Here is a 20,923-nt window from a genome sequence, read left to right on the forward strand (position 1 = left end):
GTGCCGCTGTGTGCATTTCAGTGCGTGCCCCTCCCCGTGGGTGTTGTAAACTTTTTTTTTTTTTTTTTGTGTTTGTTTGTCACGGATGACGCGGCTCTTTTCTTTTTTTTTTTTTTTTTTTTTCCGAAGTGGTGCCCCCCCCCTCCCCTTTTTTTTTTTTTTTTTTCTCCTCCGTAAAAAAAAAAAAAAAATGTTATTTTTGTTCCGCTCGCACTTCTTTTTTTTTTTTTTTTTGGTGTTTTGATGTTTGAATTGCGGCGGTTTGAAGTCGAATGTTCTCCCTTTACTTCTCCCTCTACCTCTACCTCTACCTCTACCTCTCTATATATATATGTAGGTATGTATGTTCCACGTTGTGCCGCTAACATATTTCACTGAATTCTTCTTTTTATGCCTGCGTGTGTAACGTGTGTGTGTGTGTGCCCTCCCTTTCTCCTTCTTCCTCCCCCCTTCCTGCCTACAGCCAACCGTCGGGAAGGGTGGGAGGGGGAGAGAAGACGTTCAACAAAGAGCAGCCGAGATCACCTGGCCATTGGCCTTGTGGATTTATTTGCAGAAACCAACTGAGACCTTTTTTTTTTTTTCTTTTTTCTTGTTTCATTGTGTCTGTGTGTCTGCATATATATATATATAACATACATATACATGTATGCATGTGTGTTTGGGCAGCGCATGCAGTCATGCACGCGTGAGTGGCAGGTAAAGCGCAGCAAACAAACAAACAAACAAATACATGTATATATGTAACTATCTATCTATCTATCTATCTATCTATCTATCTGTATACACACACACATGCACATACAAGCACAAGCAAAACTTAACAGCAACAACAACAACAACAACAACAACAACAAATAAATAAATAAATAAAAACGTAAAAAAAAAAGCAAAGAAGAAGAAACAGTGTATTATTCCCTTCCTTTTTTTTTTTTTATCCCTTTTTTCCGTGTGTATTTTCGCGTGTGTTTGTTATGTGTGTGTTTGCGGTGCTGCGTGGCCGTGAAGGCAGAGACGAGGACGGGGGCGGAGGTAAATTTCACGCCGCACGAAGACGAAAAGAGGCGGGAAGAAGAGGAGGGTGGGGGGAGAAGACATCTGGCAGACGCATGTCCGGCCTGACGCGTTGTGTTTGCCTCTCACCTTTTTTTTATTTCTCTTTTTTTTTTTTTTCCTGCGTCTTCGGTATTGTTTTCCTCCTCCTTTTTTTTCTCCTTTTCTCTTTTCTTTTCTTTTTTTTTTTTTTTTTACTTTTTTTCCCGTCCGCCGGCAATTGGAGGCTGCCGGCCTCGCCATCACCAAAACGCAGGGGGCACCAAAACCTGCCGGACTCTCTCCTTTTTTTTGTTTATTTATTTATTTATTTTTTCGGGTTTCATCGCCCTGCCAATAAAAGTGGAGAACAACCCATAAAATAAGAGGACATAAAAAAAAAAAAAAAAAAAAAAAAAATAACAAAAAACAAAAAATGAAACAGAAAAAAAAAAAAAAAAAAGAAAAAGGAGGGGGAAAACATGAATTGAAATGAACGCGGACTAATGAGTGAAGGAAGGAAACAGGAGGAAAACGGAGTTGGCTGCTGTGTGCTGTTTAAAACGTTTTTCTTCTTTTGTTTATTTCAAACCGTCCATCACTGCCTTCATGGCTGCCGGCTTTTTTTTTTTCTTTTTTCTTTTCTTTTGTATTCCGCCACAGCCATCTCTGACGATGGCATGACTCGCTGCGGCCGGGACTGTTTTCTTTTTTTTTTTTTTCTCTTTTCCACTGTCTCTTCTATTTGGGCGGATGCGGCCTTGGCGTGCGGGCGTGGCTGGTGCCTAAGCGTCGCCGACCTTTTTGCCACCTCCGTGTGAGAGGGACGTGAAGGGCTGAGGAGGAAGGAGCGCGATTGGAGGAAGGAACACACAAAAAGGGGAATAAAACAGCGAGAAGGCCGTAGGGATACGCCGTGTGTGCGTCTGTGTGTGCGAGGTGTAGAGGGGACGAGTGGTTCGTTGGCCGGCTGTATCGGTGAATTGGCCGTCTAATTTGTGTGCACCGTGGCGGGGATGAAGGGGCGGAGTGACGCCGTGGAGAGGAAAGGGAGGAGCGGTTTCTTGGACGCTGACATGGAGCCCAGTGGCGCCAACGGCGTGTTGCAGGGAGACGCGGCGCACCTTGACGGTGCCGCATTGCCCACCGAGGATGGACCAGGAATGCCGCAGGTCACGGTTGACCCCACGAAAGATTTGTGGCAGAATATTATACTCAACACGAGGGAGAACCAAGTCACACAGACGGAGGTGAATGTGTTGATTGTTGGGACCTCCGGTGGTGGGAAAACCAGTCTCCTGCGTCGTATTTTTTCCGGGGTGAACACCTCCAGCTCCTCCGTTCCCAAGAGTTTTCTTCGTGTGAAGCCCACAACCGCTCTGGATTACTCCTTTGTCAGGCGTAATGACCGGCACATCGCACAGGTGGCACATTTCTGGGAACTGGCGCAGGGAATGGAGTTGTCGCAGCTTTGCGAGGTGGTTATCACGCCGGAGAATGTGCACACGATGGTTCTGGCTATTGTGGTCGATTGTAGCGAGCCATCGACCATGTGGGATACTGTGGTTTACTGGATGAAACGTGTGGACCGCCGTGTGATAGAAATTTTTCAAAAGATGCGCGCCAAGGGATCGGCGACGCCGGACAAACTGCTGAGTCGAGCCAAGCGCCTGGTGGGCATGGAACACCCCGACTTGAATCGTCTGCGTCTGTCTGGGGTTCCAACCATGATCATCTGCAACAAATTGGATGCCTTTGCGGGGGAAATGACGATGCTGAAGACTTTGGTTCGCTCCATGCGTTTCGTTGCGCACATTTACGGCGCGTATTTGGTTTTCACAAGTGACGCGGAGGCAATAAAGCTGCGTGCCGTAATGAATCACCTTGTGTTTGTATCGACCTTTGATTTAAAGCACATTGAATTGGATCCCGAGCGCGGTGCCGTTCTAGTCATTCCAAGCGCAGACACCTTTGCTGACATTGGAGAACCGGCCGTGAGTGACATGGGAGGCCTTCAGTCTACTGGTGACGCGGAACTTGACCGCTGGAAGGCGCCTCTTGACGCCATGTTTCCAGCAAAACAATCAGAGGGTCGGATGCAGAACGACTCGTTTTTGAAGCGTCTTTATGATACCGGCGAAAACGGGTTCGGAGAGCCAACCGTAGACGCCGTGCGCAAGCAGAAGGAGGACGAACTGGAGCAGTACAGGAAGAGCGCATTTAAGCGGGAAAAGAGCACCAAAGACGATAGAGGCAAATCGAAGGAAAAGAAGGAGAAGGAATGACACCTCCACATCGAGTGGGGCCGTGCGCAGGTGTTTGTGTATGTGTATATATATATTTTGGGCGAGAAAAAAAGGGGGGCGGGGTGAAAGAAGCACGCATGGAAGAATCGTCGAGCGATTCTTTTTGAAGAGGCAAACCAAATCAAATGAAAAGGAGAAAAATATTTGAAAAAGAAGTGGCGGACCTTGTCCTTTTTTTTTGTTTGTTTTTTTTCCTCTCAGGTTGAACCGCATACTTTACTGTAATAAACGCCGCTGCTTGGATTGGCCTCCTCGCCTCCCTCAAACATTGGTAGGCAGAAACCGAAGACAATAACACACGCACGGAGTGAAAGAAGGGGAAAGAAGACTTTCCTGTCGCGCTTTCTTTAGCTTGTTGGCTCCGTGAGTGTTTCTTTGTTTTTTTTTTTTTTTTTTGGAGGCCACTACGTTAATTTGTAGTGGGTGTGCTTGGGATGAGTAGCCGCTGTGTTCGGCGACGGGCGTGCAATGACACAAGCGAAGAATGAGGATACAGATGAGTCTGCCATGGCGATTGCTCCAGGGCGGAGGATGCGTGTGTACTCCCCAGCGGGTTCGCTGGTGGCGCTTGCGCGGGCGCTGCAGGAATGCGCTGAGCGAATTCATCTTGGACCTCACGGTTTACTCGCGGCCTCGGTAAGCGTTGATGGTGAGCTGCGACTTCTGCGCCCAAGGGCCAATGATGTGATGCGGAATACGGCGGGGCTGGAGGCATGGCAGGTGCTTTGGCGTGTGTTTCTAGCAGATAACTCAACCCCCAGGACGAGGGCAGGGAGTCATGTAAACAGAGGGGCGTATCAACGACTCTCAGATGGTCAGGGACGATTACTCCTCACGTGTGCATCGTTACTGCGTCAACTTCTTTCTCCCAATACACATTACCCGGTCGCTGGCTCTCCGTCTTCGCTACGGAATAGGCTGCGGCTAGTGCGAGTACTGCGTGAGATAACAACTCCTGGGGAGATGCGATATGTTTCCCCTGTGGGAGATGACGAGGACGACGATGGCGCGGAGCAACAAAGAGGGGATGATGTGATTGGTCGAATGGTGCGTGCATCTCTTCGGGATTTGCAGCCTTATGTCTACGGTGTTGCTGGTTCCAAGGTGACACGACGGGTGGTGGAGGGTTGTATCCATTTCATCATGTGCACACACGTTGAGGATGATGTGCTGACGAAACTTCGGCAACTGCTTGTGCGTTTTCTGTGGAGTTCGTCATTTCCAAACGGAGAGGGGGACCTGCATTCCATTGTGGCTCGAGCACGGGACGTGTTGATTGACCCAACATCATACATTGTACCTTGCCAGGGTGAATCGGTACTTCATTCTCGCGTTCTACCATTTGGCACCTTTCTGCTGCCCACCGTGTCTCCCGAGATCTCCCCGCACCAAGGCACAGTCACACCATTTTTCACTTTGGAGCGCCATGGTGATGGACAAGCCGAGCGGGTCATGTTCCTGCGCATCGACGATCAAGGTGGTTTGCTGCAGTTTGAGCACTCCAACAGGAAGGAAAAAATTGATACTGACAGTGACATGGACGCGGGGGATTGTAGCAATGATGGGAGTAGGGTTGTCGAGCGACAGTGGACGACGACGGAGCAGGAAAAGGCGCAGTGGGAAGCTGCACGGATGCTTTATGAATGGGCTTGGATGCACGGTGTGACTGCCGTACTCACTCCTTCTCACGTACCTCCTGTTATGAAGACGTATGGACTTCGCTACAACGTTACTGGCAACAGGGATAAAGAGCGGGAATGCAGACGCCCCATTTTTATGGTAGATGAAGTGGATGAAGTTGGTTTTGATGCGTTACTGCGTCGGTTACAGTACTGGAGACATGAGAAATTAACGGAAAGATGTGGTGCTCAGGAGGATCCCGTTTGGTGCCCCACAGCGGCTGTTTTGCGCCGTGATGTGTTGGAATTGCCGGGCCGAGCGGAGGATGTTCTTTTCCCTTTTTCCCGTCTGGCGCATGGGCCTCTACTTGAAGTTTGCTCGTCTGCCAACGTAAGGGAATTTATGGTGAATAAATGCAGTAACGTGCGAGTGGTGCTGCTGGAGTTGGATCAAGGCACACTTTTGGAAGAAAGTGCGCGTGGTCTTCGGAGGCTTCAGGGTGTGGGCTCAATGTTGCTCGTGGCCCCAACTGCTTATCAGCTTCGCATGTACACAGATTTACTGCTAAAGTGTTTGGCGAGCGTACGGGCAGCTATGGACGCATCACCGTCGAGTGGCGATGCGAGTCCCGAGTGTGGTCTTGGTTTTGTGCGGGCGGGAGGAGCCTTGCCGATCGCTCTCTCACGTCAACTGCGCCTCAGTGCAGAGGCGTTGAAGTGCCAAATGCGGAGGCTCGAGGGCACTAGTCATGTTGATGATGCGCATGCAACGGCCAACTTGCCTGTGGTGGCGGCGGTGTTGCAGATGTTGTCTGAGGTGCTGCTGGAATTGCCGCGGCGTCTGGCAGAACTTATCACTGCCCATCATCAGCCACTGCGACACGCGTGGCTGCAACTTGAGAGCGACGCGATTAGTCGGGCGAAATCTCACTCTGCAAACTCTCTTACTTCCTTACGGGAACCACCGCTCCATGTCTGCATACGCGAGGACGTTTCCTTCTATCGTCGCGCCCGTATGCCTCCACCGTGCGAAGTGGGCCACGGTGACGGAGAGCGAAGTTACTTCTGTTGCAGCGATACGGAAAGTAGTGACAGCGAGTCTGATGAGGATGAGGATGCATGCCGACAGGAACGGTTGCGTGGGCCACCCTCTCTTGGTTTTGTTGAGCCGATTGCGACGACGGCAGGTGCGCTTCGTGCTGCAATAACACTCCTGCGTTTAACGTTGATGGACGACTCAGGTGCGCTCGAGACCGCTGGGTTGTGAGGAAATCTTTTCCCTTTTTTCGCCGTTTTTTTTATTTTTGGTGACATTTCCTTTTGATTTGCCAGGCGCGGGGGGGAGCTGAGTGGTGGTGGTGGTGGTGTTTTTTTTTTTTTTTGCTGCCTGCGCCGTTGTTGCCACTCTTTTGCTTTTCGGCTTTTTCTTTTCCATCTTCTCTTCTCTGTTTTTCCTTTTTTTTTTGTTTTGTTGTTGCTTCTGCTGGTGTCTTCTTTTTCCTTCCGGTGGGTGATACGGAACCAATTTTATTAAAGGGCGACCCCGCCAGCGGTGGGGGGGCGAAAGGCAACACGCAAACGGGGCAGAAGGCTGACTGAAAGGAAGGGGCCGTAAGAAAAGGAGAAGGGGGAAGCAAGCGAACAAACATATATCTACATATACATACATATATAACAAGAGGAGACGTTGTCGCCAATAAGAAGAATAAGTTCTTGTGCCGCTGCGGAGGAGGAAGGAGACTGGCCCATCACCAGGCGGGGGGGTGGGGGGAGCGAGCGGGACTTCGTATGGAGGGGTACGAAACATTAGGCATTCTTGGAGAGGGCACGTACGGTGTCGTCGTTAAGGCACGCCATCGCGCCACCGGCCGAATTGTTGCCATTAAAAAGTACAAGCAGGCGGAGGATGACAATCATGTGCGCAAGACGTCGCTGCGTGAGGTGCGGGTGCTGAAGCAACTACGCCACCCCAATGTTATCTCCTTGCTGGATGTGTTTCGCCGTGACGGTAAGTTGTTTCTTGTATTTGAGTATGTGGAGAACACCATTCTGCAGCTTATTGAGGAGAAAAGGCACGGTTTGCCCCCGGATGAAGTGCGTCGTTACACCTATCAGCTGCTGAATGGAGTGGATTACTGCCATGCACACAACATCATTCATCGCGATGTAAAGCCGGAGAATATATTAGTTTCAAAGGATGGCGTTTTGAAGTTGTGTGACTTTGGGTTTGCGCGGCAGTTAAGTTCCAAGGGAAAATACACGGACTACGTCGCCACCCGCTGGTATCGCGCGCCCGAGTTGCTAGTTGGGGACGTCTTCTACGGCAAGGCTGTCGACATATGGGCCATTGGCTGCATTTTTTCCGAGTTGTCGGACGGGCAGCCGCTCTTTCCGGGGGACTCTGATTTAGATCAGTTGGCTCTTATCATGCGAAGCTGCGGGCCCGTCCCAGATCGGATGGTGGATATATTTGAGCGGAACGCCTTGTACCGCCGCGTCGCGTTCCCAAGAACGCCCATGGAGGAGACTTTGCAAAAGCGATTTAAAAGTTGCAAGGCGTCATGGTTAGAGCTCTTGACGTCATGTCTACGAACAGATCCGGCAGAGCGTCCCTCATGTGCGGCGCTGATGAATATGCCATATTTCACGGAGGATAATTTTCGTGTAGAGTACGAGGCGGAGCTGCGGGCACTCTTTACGCAATGTCAAACACCAGCGGTGGACGCGTCGAACAGCTCGGGTCTCGTTGCTGTGCAGCCTAAGGCGCCGTTATTTCCCGGGGAGCCGGAGGAAACTGGGGAGGTCTTCCTGCCGCTCTTAGCGATGCCGCCGAGAGTGCTGGAGTCGGAGGACGAGTGGTCATTGGGCAATAAAGGGACATCGCGGGGCGGCGCTAGTCTGGGAAATGGGTGTAGCGGCGCCTCCCCCTTTCAGCAGTTGGGGACGCTGTGGAGCCACTACTTGGGAACGGCGATAAATGGAGGTGTGAACAACTCCGGGGAGCTTCCCAGCATTAGCACCCGTCAGATGCAGACACACCACACAATGGCTACGCCTATATTTAATGGCAACAAAAATACGTCCAAGCCGGAAAATAAAGCCAACAGGGAGATGCTTATTAGTTCCATTCAGACATTAAAAATGGCCGGCGGTTCGACGCAGGTTCCGCTCAACCCTCCCTCCACCACTAGCCAACAAGGCTCCAAGGTGTCTGGTGTGCCGCAGGGAACATCCACGCATTCCCGCAAGAATTGGAAGAATCAGGGCATGGCCAGCAAGAAGGCGGACCCAATGGGCGGATGGAAATTGGGGTCCCTGAAGAAATCGATTAAATTGGGTTACCCCATGTTCCCTGCGCTGCCAAGTGGCTGCAGCTCACCTGTGTCGACAGCATTCACCACGACCAGTAGTGTGGCGCTCAATGCGCTGTCTGTCCTGCGGGATGCCAATAGCAACACGGTGCCGAAGTCCATGCCCAAAACCCACACCAACACTGTGCCTACAACCACCACCACCAACACCAACACCAACACCAACACCACTACTCCTACCACGACAGTGAACGCCAGCAACGGGGATGGTGTCGTCAACAATAACCATCCCCCGAAGTCCAAGAGGAAGCAGTCAAAGCGGACTCCGCTGCCAGGAGGAACACCAGCGTCGCCTCCAAGAGTCTCGGGGAACACAACCTCGCGCCACAATGTGAATGGACAGAAGTGCTCCCTGCATGATGTTCCATCGAAACGATAGACAAAACATTTGGACGCGTCTTGTTGACAGCAGACGATGCACGTGCACGGCGCCTTTTTTTCGGGAGAACCTTGCAACAACAACAGCAACGACAAAAAATGACGGAAAACCACAACAATGGTAACAATAAAAAGAGGAAGAAGAAGAAGAAAACAAAAACAAAAACAAGGCACGAAGAAAAATTGCAGCTGAATAGACGGAAAGAAAGAGAAAAGGAGTAAATTAAAAACGGGAAAAGAGAGAAAAAGAGGAGGAAAGAAACAGAGTGAAGAAACATAAAGAGAGGAAAAGAAAAGAAAAGAAAAAAAAAAGAAAGAAAGAAAGAAAAGATTTGGGTAAGCGGCATGAGTCCTGTTTGAGGCTCTGTAACCATTTTGATTGCAACATTTATATACTAGTCCTGGAGTCTAATTGCGATGGGGGATGTCTATGTCTTTTTTGCTGGTCCGTAGCTGAGGGTGGGAACGGGAGAGAGAGAATTTGGATGCCTGAGTGTAGGGGAAAAACGACACGTACATTTACCAGGGTGGGAACTGAGGCGGGGGGGAAAGCGGAAGGCATGCACACGACAACACCAACAGTTATGTATCGAGTATATCAATGTTTTTTTTTTTTTTTTTGTGTGTGTGTGTTGTGTGTCTTTCCTTTTTCCCCGTTTTGCGTTCAATTTAAGGGTGGCGATGTTCGAAGCGGTCTCGTTGCTTTTTTTCATGAACATGCACCGTGTGATTGTGTTCTTTCTTCCTATTGCCAATGACGTGCGCTCACGTACAACTCATTTTTTCATTTTCATTTCCGTTTCCACAACTACGGTTCCCCACAGTTTTTGCACCTCGTTTTTTTTTTTTTTTTTTGTTGTTGTTGTCTTCGAGTCAAATTTTGTTTGTGTTTTTCTGTATGAGTCGCCCGTTTCTTTTTCCCCCCCCCCCTTTTCTTCTCTGCCTTTCTCTCTCTTTTTGTGTTTTTGTGTGTGTGTGCACCTCAATTATCCACTGCTGCACGTCGCTCTCTGCGTGCTACGGCGGGGTGGGTGGGGGGGAATGGACACACACGGGGAGAGAAGGAGAGGGGCAGAGAACGAGCAAAGGCACACACACATGCAGATGCAGACATGCCTGTGGGAAATGATGTAACGAAAGGATTCGGTGAATTGATATGTGTATCTTTTTTTTTTTTTGTTTGTGTGTGTGTTATTGCGTCAGTGCGACGTTGGTTCCCACCACCACCACCAATCCTTTTTTTTTTCTTTTTCTTTTTGTTGCGGTTGCTGTTTGGCCCTTACTTCCTTGCAGCCCTTTCTCTGCCTGTGCGTGCGTCATTTCCTCTTGTCTCCTTGTGGCATTGCCGTTTTTCCCAAACTTCTTTAATTTCTTTGCTGCTTTGCGTGGTTTCCCGCAAATTTTGCCTGAATGTGTTGCGTCACGTGCGGGCAGTCAACAGAGCACAGAAGGAGAATAAAACAAGAGGAAGGAAGGACTGGTCCTCCCAGCCGGCAGTCGATTTGAGAGGGAAGGCAGTAAAGATATATATATATATATATATATATATATATATATACATCGCACATCTCACGCGTAGAGGAAGACAACAACAACAACAACAGACGTCTATTTTTGTACGCATCATCTTTCCACAGACAAGATGCGCATAGTGATCTCTCAAGACAGCGATGCCGTCGCAGATTACGTCGCGAGTTACATCATTGACAGAATTCACGACTTTTCGCCCTCAAAAGAGCGACCGTTTGTGCTTGGCCTCCCGACCGGTGGCACTCCAGTGAGGACATACCAGCGACTTATCCAGGCATACCGTGAGGGCCGCGTCAGCTTCCGCAATGTCGTTACTTTTAATATGGACGAGTATGTTGGGCTTCCCCGCGAGCACCCGCAGAGCTACTTCTACTTTATGAAGACAAACTTCTTTGATTTTGTTGACATCCCCGAGGAGAATCGCAACCTGCTTGACGGTACCGTTCCTGATTTGATCCAAGAATGCCGGCGTTACGAGGACAAAATCCGACAGGTGGGTGGCATTCACTTATTTCTTGCCGGCATTGGAACCGACGGCCACATCGCTTTCAACGAACCAGGAAGCAGCCTCGACAGTGTCACCCGCGTGAAGTCCCTGAACGATGAGACTGTCGCGTCTAACGCGCGCTTTTTCAATAACGATATTCGCAAGGTTCCGACGATGGCCCTCACTGTTGGCATCAGGACAGTGATGCAGGCGAAGAGCGTTCTTGTGATTGCGACAGGATCAAAAAAGGCGATTGCCGTGGCGCGGTGCGTCGAGGGCAGTGTTAGTCACGTCCACCCTATCACCGCCCTGCAGTTGCACCCCTCCGCCGTTCTCTGCCTCGACGAAGATGCGACGCTGGAGCTGAAGGTCAAGACGGTAAAATACTTTAAAGGGCTTCTGAAGCGCGAGGATGAGCTCAAAAGGCGCCAGGAACAGGCTCCCAACACCATGTCGAAGATGTAATTCCAGCAACTGCGTCTGTTGGCACGGTAAGGAAAGGGGGAGAGACCTCCGCGGACGACGGCTCATGCAGAAGGTCTCTTTTTCCTTTTCTCTCCGTGCTGGCGTGGGAAAAGGCAGACAGACAGAAAGTGGAAGAGAGCGAATTCAGTGGGAAATTGCAGCGCAGCAGCGGAGAAGCAAGCATGCAACAAATGGATAGCGCCGCCCTCTGCGTTGTTGACTCTCTTTCTGGAGACGTAGAAATTTAGGCACATGCATCCGGCATTTTTCTTTTTTTTAAAATCTTCTATTTTGGCCGTGTGAATATATATTTCTTTTTTTTTTTTTTTTGTGTGTGTGTGTGTGTGTTTTTGTGCGCGTGTCCGTCAGGGGGTGGCATGTGGAGATGAGGCACCGCAGGCAGCAAGACGAGTGAAAATTTCTTCTTCCCAAAAGAAACAAACAAACAAACAAACACAAAAGCAACCAAAGAGAAGGGGCAAAATCAATCTATTTTTTAAGTGGAAAAAAAAAAAAATAATAATAATAAATGGGAGGGGCAGATTCATGGACAGGAATTGTCACCAGAAACAAAAGAAGGGCGAAAAAAAAAAAAAAAACAACAACAACAAAGTCAAAAAAAACAAAAAACAAAAAAACAAAACATAAAGTCATTGAGGGTGCAGCAAATAGTGAGAGAAACGACTAATCGGACAGGAGGAGGGGGCAAAAGAAGGGGGTGGTATGATGTGGGGAGGAAGTGAGGTTCCTTTGCAGGGGGCACCTCTCTCTAATTCAGAGGCATCTCTTCTTTACATTTGGAGACCAATTCTTTTCTTGCTTTGTGGTTGTTGCTTTCTTCCTTTATGTATGTACGTATGTACGCACTTATATTTATTTATCTATGTATACAGAGCATTCTTTTTTTTTTTTTTTTGTGTGTGTGTCAAATCCTACTTTTTGTGGTAGTGGTGGCGGTGGGGGTAAATATTATATAGAGGTGATGGTAAGATGGACGCCATGAGGAGTGGTGAACGAGAGAATTTTGATGATTCCTTTGTGGAGGATATTCTCCACAGTCGATCACTGCGGAACCAGCTAGAGACGCCGCTCATCAAGAACAGCACGAAGAACATTTCTGCGTTTGCGGCAGCTGCACCACAGGAGGCTGAAAACTCCCCCGATGCTGCGAGCTCTGGCCGTCAGAAGTCTCCCAGGGTGTCAGGCAGCGGAGAGAGCGAATCCTCGTTACGCGGCTCTCGAAGGGTTCTTCAGTCTCTTTTTGGTTATGCTCTTATATTTATAAACTTTACCTTTATTATGGCGTCTATGCTGCTTGTCATGTCCGGTATTGTTGCTCGTCAGAACGCAGCGGTTCGTCTCTGTGAACCGTGTGGTCAAATTGCGATGTCTGCCCTTGTTTTTGGGATTATTCTTTGTCTTTTTACCATCCTTGGGTTTATGTGGATACGCCAGCGGCAAATGATGTTTTTGCTGGTATATGTTGGTTATCTTGTTGTGTTATTTATAGCCCTATTTGCACTTATTATAGCAGCTGCTGTCTATGATCGGGACACACGGGTTTCCGTGATGGATCCCAGCAAGTTTTTGGACGCATGGAAGCGCGGCGTCAATAATACAAAGACAGGTCGAAACCATGATATTTGTTTACTACAAGAGCGTTTCAATTGCTCCGGCTTTCGTGACGGTTGCTGCGTTGCCGGGGTATGCTACGATGCAATTGACCCACCTGAGTGGGTTGATGCTGTCTGTCCCTTGTGTCCATCCTTCCCTCCCATGTCTCCGGTAGTCTGCACTGACGTTGTTTACTCCACAGTGCGGAAGAACTTGAGTGGATTTTTGGTAATCAGCATTTTTTCAATGGTGCTTGTAGTTGTAGGAATCCTTTTTGCGTTACTTTCAAGGAGCGCAAACCGCTTGATGATGTCTGGCGGAGTGTGACACGAACTGGGTTGCTATTGCGATTGATATATATACATGCATATTGTTGTGTGTTTATATTATTTTATCACGAACACTTGTCACAGTGTGCATTTTGAATGCACTGTTGGCTGTTGGTGGCAATGTCCCTTTTTTTTCTGGTTTACTTTCATAATCCCAACTACACGTTGGTAGGAGTTTGATTCAGGAAAGCCTTGTAAACAACAAAAGAAACAAAAAGAATAAATAATAAAAAGGAGAGAGAGAGAGAGAGAGGATGCAGACGAAGCAGAAGCAGACACTGGGGATTAACGGCAGCCGCACAAGTGGGCTGTCGGTGCGCCGTGAGAACGTGACAGCCGCAATGGCAGTGGCCAATATTGTGAAATCGTCACTCGGCCCCATTGGTCTTGACAAGATGTTGGTGGACGACGTTGGCGATGTTTGCGTTACAAACGATGGGGCAACGATCCTGAAAAGCCTAGATGTGGAGCACCCCGCTGCGCGGCTCCTCGTCGATCTCGCGCAGTTGCAGGACAAGGAGATTGGTGACGGCACAACGTCTGTCGTCATTCTTGCCTCCGAGCTACTCAAGCGAGCGCAGGACCTTATTGTGCAAGGCATTCACGCAACAAGCATTATTGCAGGCTACAAATTGGCTTTGCGTGAGGCGGTACGTTTCCTCAAGGAAAACCTCAGTTTGCCGGTGGAAGGCTTGGGCAAGGATGTCCTTCTGAACATTGCACGTACCTCAATGAGCAGCAAGATTCTCAGTTCTGACGCGGACCTGTTTGCCAAGATTGTGGTGGATGCCATTCTTTCTGTTAAGACGGTGAATGAGCTCGGTGATGTCGTGTACCCCAGAAAGGCGGTGAGTGTCCTCCTTCAGCACGGCAAGAGTTCCCGCGAATCAGCACTCATGCAGGGCTTTGCTTTGGGTCTTTCTCGTGCGGCGCAGGGCATGCCAACCTCGGTGCAGAACGCCCGTATTGCACTCATTGATTTTGATCTCCGTGCGGTGAAGATGAAGCTAGGCATCAACATCACCATCACGGACCCAAATAAGGCAGAGGCAATTCGTCAGCGAGAGCTTGACATCACGAAGGAACGCATCAAGAAGATGCTTGCTGCAGGTGCCAATGTGATTCTCACTTCCTGGGGGATTGAGGACAGTATGATGAAGTACATGGTGGACGAGGGTGTGCTTGGCGTGCGCCGTGTAAAGAAGGATGACATGCGTCGTATTGCGAAGGTTACTGGGGCGCAGGTGGTACACACACTCTCAGATCTTGAAGGGGAGGAGGTCTTTGACCCCAAGTGGCTTGGAAAAGCGGAGCGTGTGTATGAGCAGCGCTTTGGAGAGGATGATGTCATCATCATATCGGGCACGAGCAATGCGGTGTGCTCCAGCATCATTTGCCGTGGCGCCAACTATCTCGTTCTGGAGGAGATGGAGCGCGCGCTGAATGATGCACTTTGGGCGGTGGCACGCACGTTAGAGGCTAGCCGCGTTCTCGCCGGTGGCGGTGCGGTGGAAGTGGCGCTCTCTGTGTATCTTGAGAACTTCGCCCACACGCTCGGGTCGCGCGAGCAGTTGGCGATTGCGGCCTTCTCCGAGGCGCTGCTCGTCATCCCAAAGACTTTAGCCTTGAATGCCGCGATGGACGCGACGGATCTTGTGGCGCGACTGCGCGTGCTGCACAATGAACAGCAGGCGGCGGGTAAAAGCCAGGGCGTGGAGCGCTTCTTTGGCCTCGAGCTTATCGAGGGGACCCTGCGCAACAACGTGGAGGCCGGCGTGCTGGAGCCGCAGCCAAGCAAGATAAAGTCGCTGCATTTTGCCACCGAGGCGGCCATCACGATTCTACGCATCGACGACTGTGTGCGTCTCAACCCCGAGGAAGAGGAGGAGCGCCGGTAGATTTGTGCAGTCGCAGGGCTGAAGCCGTGAAGAGAAGAGGAGGAAACCAACACACACAAACAAACACGACGAAAAGAAAAAACAACAACCACAATCACAACAAACAGGAACACAGGAGGCACTTGGGGGGAGGGGGCCTATCTGGATGCCTGCTGGAGGAGGAGGAGGAGGAGGAGCCTGTGGAAGAGACATGCACCGAGAGGGAATCTCCACCCGCCTGTGGTCTGTGTGGCAATAAGAACGAGAGAGGGCGGCCAAATAAAATTAATTCTCCATGGAGGTCGTGACGACGAAATTAAAAAAAAAAAAACAACAACAACAAGGAAAACAAAAACAAAAAAAAAATATAAAAAAATAACAACAACAACAACAATACACGGAGAGGAACGAGGAGAGAAGAGACATAACGCCAAGGGAACGGAGGAGTGAGAGAAAAATCAATTGACCTGGGAGGAAAAATAAATAGCACAAGTAGAATGAAACGAAGAGGGGAGAGAAAAAAAAAGGAAAAAAAAAAGGAGGGCGTCATTAAAAACCAAAAACAACAACAGCGGTAAAAGGATGGAAGAGAAGAGTGGGGTCGGTCTCTTCCTCGTTGGCCGCCTTCTATCGCCTTTTCTCGCCCTTTTTCCTCCCATCTCTCTCTCTCTCTCTCTTTGCCCTATTTCTCTTTGCAGATGCGTACAAAATAAAGATGCCCCCTCATTTTTTTGTGTCATTGTTGGCTCCCTGTGGCCGAGCGGAGCGAAACCACGTAGCAGAGAAGAAAAGGAGTCTCTTTTTTTATGATTACTGTGATTATAATTGTTTTACGCCACTTTCTTTTTTTTTTATTATTTATTGTGTGCGGTCCCGCATTTTGTCGTAGAGTCAAAGAAAGTGAAAGGATATTTACCAAACAATTTGCGGGGGACCGGGACGGAAACAATTTTGAAACACCCAAAAGAAGGGGGATATTCAAAGAGGGGAAAGAGGGGTGACAAGGGAAGAACAGAGAAGGGAAGAAGCAAATGACACTTGCCTCCAAAGAGGACGTGCAGACGCCATGCAAAAGTAATTTGACGCCTTTGCGCGAAGTTGGAGAACAAATGACCGCTTCTGATGAAAAAACCGTGGATGCCCTCTCGAGGGTGCTTGAGGAGGTTCTCTCCGTGAGTTATCTTCGCGATCATGCACACGAGGTGTATGACGCCGATACGACTGATCCCGCCTCCCCAGCGTCCCTTTTGGCAGCTATGGACGACGGTCTCACGGTACCCATGTCGTATTTGGTGGGTCTGCCGGCCGTGCGTGAAATCATACCGATCGGACTGGACAACGAGAGAACGGCAGACTTATTTGTGTCCGCCACGCGCATGTCACAAAAGATAGTACTGCACAACACCCAGAGAGGATTAAGTGTCGGTCCTTTTCCACAGGCCCTTCCTCGATCTCGATGTACGCTACATATCCAGGGCGTGAGCAGCACTGTAACTGTCGCGGATGTTCAGGATTTAATTCCACGTCAGAACATTTTTCACTTTTACCGTCTCTCCCCGGAAAGCATAAACGTTGCCTTTGAAAACGCCCGAAGTGCGAAAGAGGCTTTTGTGCTGCTACAGGGGAAGCCTATTGGTGGATGCACATCAGTACAGGTGAAAATGCGTATGGAAAACGAAAAGCATCCGCAGACCATTTTGCACCGACGGCATAACTGGACGGGCGCAATGCCAAAAACGGCTTCTACTCCAAATAATAATTCTTTAACTGCTAATGCTACTGCTGCTGCCACTGCCAACACGAATACCGTTTCACCTGTGGCACCGATTGACGCATTTGTACCTTTTTCCAAGATGGAAGAGCTTTCTTCGGCTCGGTCACCGTGGGTAAAAGCGTCCAGGCGTGGGTCTATGCTTCGGCAGTTCCCTTCGATGCAGCAGCAGCAGCAGCAGCATGCGGACATCTTTTCACATAGGGGCGGACGACGTGGGCCTCGCGCTGGCCTGATGAGTGGGTTTTTTTCCGACTATTATTCTCCTAATATGCAATGGTTGACGATACAGAGATATATGTGGAATAATGCCGCCGCTGCTGCCGCTAATGCGAACGATGCATATCAAAGGCAATGGGATGAAAATGAATGTCCGTCAATAAACACGGCTTTTGGTTATATGGGCAACGGTGCGGGCATGCAGAATCCCGCCTTAGCACCCCCGTGTCCTGTGGGTGACGATCACTCGAGTCCAGAAGAGAATGCGTGGTTGGCATGTGGTCCAAATCTAGAGCCAGAAATCTTGGGGTATAATGCACCATATACGGTTGAGATGCAACCCTTTTTAAATGAGGACAATTATGTGAATTTACCAACGGAGACGACACAAAGTTTTGTTAATGGACCTGCGTGTTCGGCACGTAGGCGTCGTGTTCAGCGGGACCCATACAAAGGGGGCATTTTGGTCGATAGCCCGGAGGTGAGCAATAATGTATCAACAGTTTTTGTTTCACCGGGGTCCGTGGCAAGCTACAAGCCACGCCCCATGGACTGCAGAATTCTCTCTCCACGCATGCTGCATCCTGAGGATTTTACAGAACCTGCGGAAAAAGCAAAACCGGTATCATCCATGACAGATGACGAGTCACCAGCACAATTAACTCCATGCGAGACAAACAGCCAGGCGCATAGCGACGCCGAGAGTGGTGTGAGGCAGCAGGTATTATGCGAGGGGGGTTGAGGCGTGGGACTTTCAGGTGCCGGCCACGTTCCAAATTGGAACATTTCAAACAGAAATGCAAATGATCAAGGTCTTTATTCGGGCATTGAAAAAGCTGCATGTCTGCTTCTATGCTATTGAAACGAAGGCCAATGAACAAAAGCAAGCAAAATAAAAGACGTGTCTTCCTATATATATATATATATATATATCCCCACGCATATCTGTTTCTGAATATTGATGTACTGTGTATACATGAGGGAAAACGATGATACATTTCAGCTGATAAAGTGAGAGAGGAAATTCAAGGACAGAAGGAGAAAACAAACCAAAACGCAAAACAAAACGAGATTTGTTATGAGTTATACTCGTAAGTAAGCGAACAGACAATTGTTGTTTATTTTTATTTTTATTTTTATTTTTATTATTATTGTTATTATTATGTGTTGCGTGGCAAATTCCACAGTTTCTACCCATCGTATTTCTTTTTATTTATTTATTTTTTATTTTGCATATTTTTTTTTTCTTGTGTGTGTGTGTGTGTGTGTGCTTCCCTTCTCGCTCCTCCACTTCTCTCTTTTCCGTTGATTGATAACCACAGGAACGTACGCACATGTGTTTGTGTGTGTGTGTGTGTTGGCTTCTGCGTGTCGTGATGGAGAGAAGGAAGTGAGTGAGAGGGGAATTCCCACGAATTCATGCGGCGTGGATAATGGCAACAGGAGATCACCGCACACATTGAGTGATTACGATGAACGGTCATGACGGAGAAGGCACGTAATAGGAAGAAACATGAAGGAAGCGAACGCACGGGGTGGGTGGGTGGGTGGGGGGGGGGGAAGAAAAAGAAAGCTCTGTTGCAAATTGTCCCTCCCTCTTGTCAAGGTGTTTTTTCTCTTTTTTTTTTTGCTTCCTATTTATTAACATTTATTAGTATTACTGTTATTACTACTATTATTACCATTATTACTATTGTTATTGTTATTATTTTTCTGCAATTTATGAGGAAAAGTGTGGGGTGTGTGTGTGGGAGTTGGAGGGGGATGCGAAACAAATTACCGCCATTTGGGACATTTTGTGCATGCACGCCCGCCACCTTCTCTCACCTGTTTTGTTTTCCCCCTTTTTTTTTTTTTTATTGCTCGCCCCACCTCCCCACCCACGAATACACCTCGACGGCTACTGCGACGATTACTGTTGGCATTGCTGCTGACAACTCATTTTTGTACTTGCCGTTGTTATTGTTGCGGCCGTGTTCATGTTTTGGAAGCATCGTCCTTCGTGTTGTTGCCACCTTTTTTTTTTTTTTTTTTTTTTTTTCTCGCCTACAACACGAAAGGGACCACGTGCTTCTTTTTTTCTTTTTTTTTTCTTTTTTTTTTTTTTTGTGTTTGTTTTCCTCTTGTCTCTTCCCCTCCTGTGTGGGTGTCAGCGGAGGGGGAGTGGGGAGTGGGCGGGGCACTCCGAGGCACATGTGGGTAACGTACGTACGAAAAATTTCATCCGGCAAACAGGGAGAGAGAGCGAGAGAGCGAGCGAGGAGCCGTCATCTATTTGTTTGGGTGAGTATCGTGAGGGAAAACAGGAAGCCTTCACTTTCGGGGGGTTATCACCGTTCATTTTTGATTTTCTGATCGATCTATATCTTTCCCCCTTCTTGTTTGTTCTTCTTCTTTTTTTTTTTATGTCTCACTTGTTTACGCATATATATATATATATATATTTTTTTTAACTCTTCGTAATCATTTTTTTTTTTTTTTGTCAGCACGAATGCACATGCCGCGTATGTCTGTGTGTAGGGAGTGAAAGCGTGTTTCCCCCCTTATTCGTTCTTTTTTTTTTTTTTTTTTTTTTCCCCCTCCCCCCTCCCCGCTGCTTGGGCTTCGGCCTTTTTTTTGTTTTGTTTTGAATTGTTCTTGTGGCGCCGTCCTTCGATGTCTATTTCTTTCTGTTGGTTGTGTGTCGTCGCGTGCCTTTTTTTTCAATGACGGTCGCCTCAACCTTCCGCCTTCTCTTCTTTTGCTCCGCGTCGCATGGGGTGTGTCGTGTATTTCTGGGTGGATGTGTGGCGTTGCTCTGACCTGCGTACACACACACACACACACACACACACGGGCAATGCCTACTCAATGAAACAAAAAAGAAGGTGCAGGTTTGCAGAGGGGGAGCACGAGGATTTTATTGACACGAATATTTTGTCATTGACATTTGGGATTAATGGCTTTAAACGACGTGAGCGGCCGCGGTGGCGGTGGCGGTGTGCGTGAACTCGGCACCGTGACGGCAGGCATGGCCATGATGAACTTTGATGAGAAGACAAGACCGTACACGCGTGCGGACTTTTTGAGGTTTCTGCAGAACTACGAGGAGAATTTGAGCCCGTCGGAGATGCGCCTCGTTGAAAAGGGGATGTTTGGCACTTTCGTGGGAATGCCGCTTGGCTTTTTTCTCGTTTACAAGCTCAGCGGGCGCCTTGCGTGGCACCGCGTTGTCCGTGTGTTCGCCACCATGGATGACAAGGAGGCCGCAGCCAAGCCGTCGTGGATAGTGCGCAACATACCACGCGTTGGAAGGACACTCTTCGGGCTGACGGGGGCAACAATTCCGTACATGTTGATACAGCAGTGGTTTATCTCGCGGGTTCTGGAGCTTGACGAGCATGATAGTAATCTTTCTTTTCATGTGAGGCGTCTTATGATCACGCAGCGCAGCGGGATGATGTTTAAACGCACAGCAACACGTGAGGTGACACGCGAGGAGCAGGATCGGCTGCTGCGGGAGTCGGCTGAGCAGATGGAGGAGAACCGCTCGGGTCGTCGTGGCGGCGCACCCGCGGGGGCGGTGGACGTCAACTTGCGTTTAGGGCAGCAGGTACTGACGCCCGTGGCGCAAAGCGGCTACAAACCCATGCCGGGCAAGTCTGGATCGTGAGCGACGGCAGCGGCTTGGGTAGTGAAGGGGATGGGAGGGAAGAGGGGGGGGGGGGGGGGGGTGAATGCAATCTCGAGCGGATTCGTACACCAAAAACACGCAAAAAAAAGCAACAACAACAGAACTACTAGAAATCAGTTATGCTGCCTTTTTTTTTTCCTTTTTTAATGGCTTGCATCGGTGTCTGCAATCTTCTTTTATTATTATTATTATTATTATTATTTCTTCTGTTCTTGTACGTTTTGTTTGGTCGCTGCCCGCAATTGGACGCCC

General features: G+C 48.9%; 8 protein-coding genes across 8 annotated transcripts, besides 39 other annotated features; all 8 read left to right on the forward strand.

Annotated features, from left to right (window-relative positions):
- Positions 1-20,923: part of a sequence feature (heterozygous, non-Esmeraldo-like haplotype) that runs on past the window's edge.
- Positions 98-123: a microsatellite.
- Positions 277-322: a sequence feature (CT-rich).
- Positions 602-664: a microsatellite.
- Positions 711-730: a microsatellite.
- Positions 748-781: a microsatellite.
- Positions 823-857: a microsatellite.
- Positions 1,145-1,258: a sequence feature (T-rich).
- Positions 1,340-1,366: a microsatellite.
- Positions 1,427-1,501: a microsatellite.
- Positions 1,654-1,681: a microsatellite.
- On the forward strand, positions 2,049-3,317 carry Tc00.1047053511025.10 (dynein light intermediate chain, putative; the record flags this gene model as incomplete). The annotated part of the gene is made up of 1 exon (XM_807192.1): positions 2,049-3,317. The coding sequence occupies one exon, from the start codon at positions 2,049-2,051 to the stop codon at positions 3,315-3,317; it is 1,269 nt and encodes a 422-aa protein (XP_812285.1).
- Positions 3,709-3,734: a microsatellite.
- Positions 3,807-6,224, forward strand: Tc00.1047053511025.20 (hypothetical protein, conserved; the record flags this gene model as incomplete). The annotated part of the gene is made up of 1 exon (XM_807193.1): positions 3,807-6,224. The coding sequence occupies one exon, from the start codon at positions 3,807-3,809 to the stop codon at positions 6,222-6,224; it is 2,418 nt and encodes an 805-aa protein (XP_812286.1).
- Positions 6,363-6,460: a sequence feature (T-rich).
- On the forward strand, positions 6,746-8,707 carry Tc00.1047053511025.30 (mitogen-activated protein kinase, putative; the record flags this gene model as incomplete). Its single annotated transcript, XM_807194.1, has 1 exon — positions 6,746-8,707. The coding sequence occupies one exon, from the start codon at positions 6,746-6,748 to the stop codon at positions 8,705-8,707; it is 1,962 nt and encodes a 653-aa protein (XP_812287.1).
- Positions 8,462-8,511: a microsatellite.
- Positions 8,782-8,875: a microsatellite.
- Positions 8,940-9,037: a sequence feature (A-rich).
- Positions 9,544-9,600: a sequence feature (T-rich).
- Positions 10,230-10,267: a microsatellite.
- Tc00.1047053511025.50 (glucosamine-6-phosphate isomerase, putative) lies at positions 10,349-11,188 on the forward strand (the record flags this gene model as incomplete). The annotated part of the gene is made up of 1 exon (XM_807195.1): positions 10,349-11,188. The coding sequence occupies one exon, from the start codon at positions 10,349-10,351 to the stop codon at positions 11,186-11,188; it is 840 nt and encodes a 279-aa protein (XP_812288.1).
- Positions 11,518-11,550: a microsatellite.
- Positions 11,620-11,658: a microsatellite.
- Positions 11,693-11,719: a sequence feature (AT_rich).
- Positions 11,772-11,831: a sequence feature (A-rich).
- Positions 12,033-12,077: a microsatellite.
- On the forward strand, positions 12,179-13,129 carry Tc00.1047053511025.60 (uncharacterized protein; the record flags this gene model as incomplete). Its single annotated transcript, XM_807196.1, has 1 exon — positions 12,179-13,129. The coding sequence occupies one exon, from the start codon at positions 12,179-12,181 to the stop codon at positions 13,127-13,129; it is 951 nt and encodes a 316-aa protein (XP_812289.1).
- Positions 13,386-15,029, forward strand: Tc00.1047053511025.70 (chaperonin alpha subunit, putative; the record flags this gene model as incomplete). The annotated part of the gene is made up of 1 exon (XM_807197.1): positions 13,386-15,029. The coding sequence occupies one exon, from the start codon at positions 13,386-13,388 to the stop codon at positions 15,027-15,029; it is 1,644 nt and encodes a 547-aa protein (XP_812290.1).
- Positions 15,184-15,205: a microsatellite.
- Positions 15,329-15,402: a sequence feature (A-rich).
- Positions 15,635-15,702: a sequence feature (CT-rich).
- Tc00.1047053511025.80 (hypothetical protein, conserved) lies at positions 16,040-17,740 on the forward strand (the record flags this gene model as incomplete). The annotated part of the gene is made up of 1 exon (XM_807198.1): positions 16,040-17,740. One exon carries the CDS (start codon positions 16,040-16,042, stop codon positions 17,738-17,740), a length of 1,701 nt encoding a protein of 566 aa, XP_812291.1.
- Positions 16,942-16,962: a microsatellite.
- Positions 17,909-17,931: a microsatellite.
- Positions 18,116-18,162: a microsatellite.
- Positions 18,205-18,244: a sequence feature (AT_rich).
- Positions 18,247-18,268: a microsatellite.
- Positions 18,608-18,711: a sequence feature (T-rich).
- Positions 19,015-19,039: a microsatellite.
- Positions 19,070-19,106: a microsatellite.
- Positions 19,423-19,442: a microsatellite.
- Positions 19,549-19,573: a microsatellite.
- Positions 19,807-19,832: a microsatellite.
- Positions 19,937-20,650, forward strand: Tc00.1047053511025.90 (hypothetical protein, conserved; the record flags this gene model as incomplete). The annotated part of the gene is made up of 1 exon (XM_807199.1): positions 19,937-20,650. One exon carries the CDS (start codon positions 19,937-19,939, stop codon positions 20,648-20,650), a length of 714 nt encoding a protein of 237 aa, XP_812292.1.
- Positions 20,677-20,711: a sequence feature (G-rich).
- Positions 20,848-20,873: a microsatellite.

This window comes from Trypanosoma cruzi, genomic scaffold (assembly GCF_000209065.1).
Source record: "Trypanosoma cruzi strain CL Brener 1047053517029 genomic scaffold, whole genome shotgun sequence".
Taxonomy (NCBI): Eukaryota; Euglenozoa; class Kinetoplastea; order Trypanosomatida; family Trypanosomatidae; genus Trypanosoma; species Trypanosoma cruzi.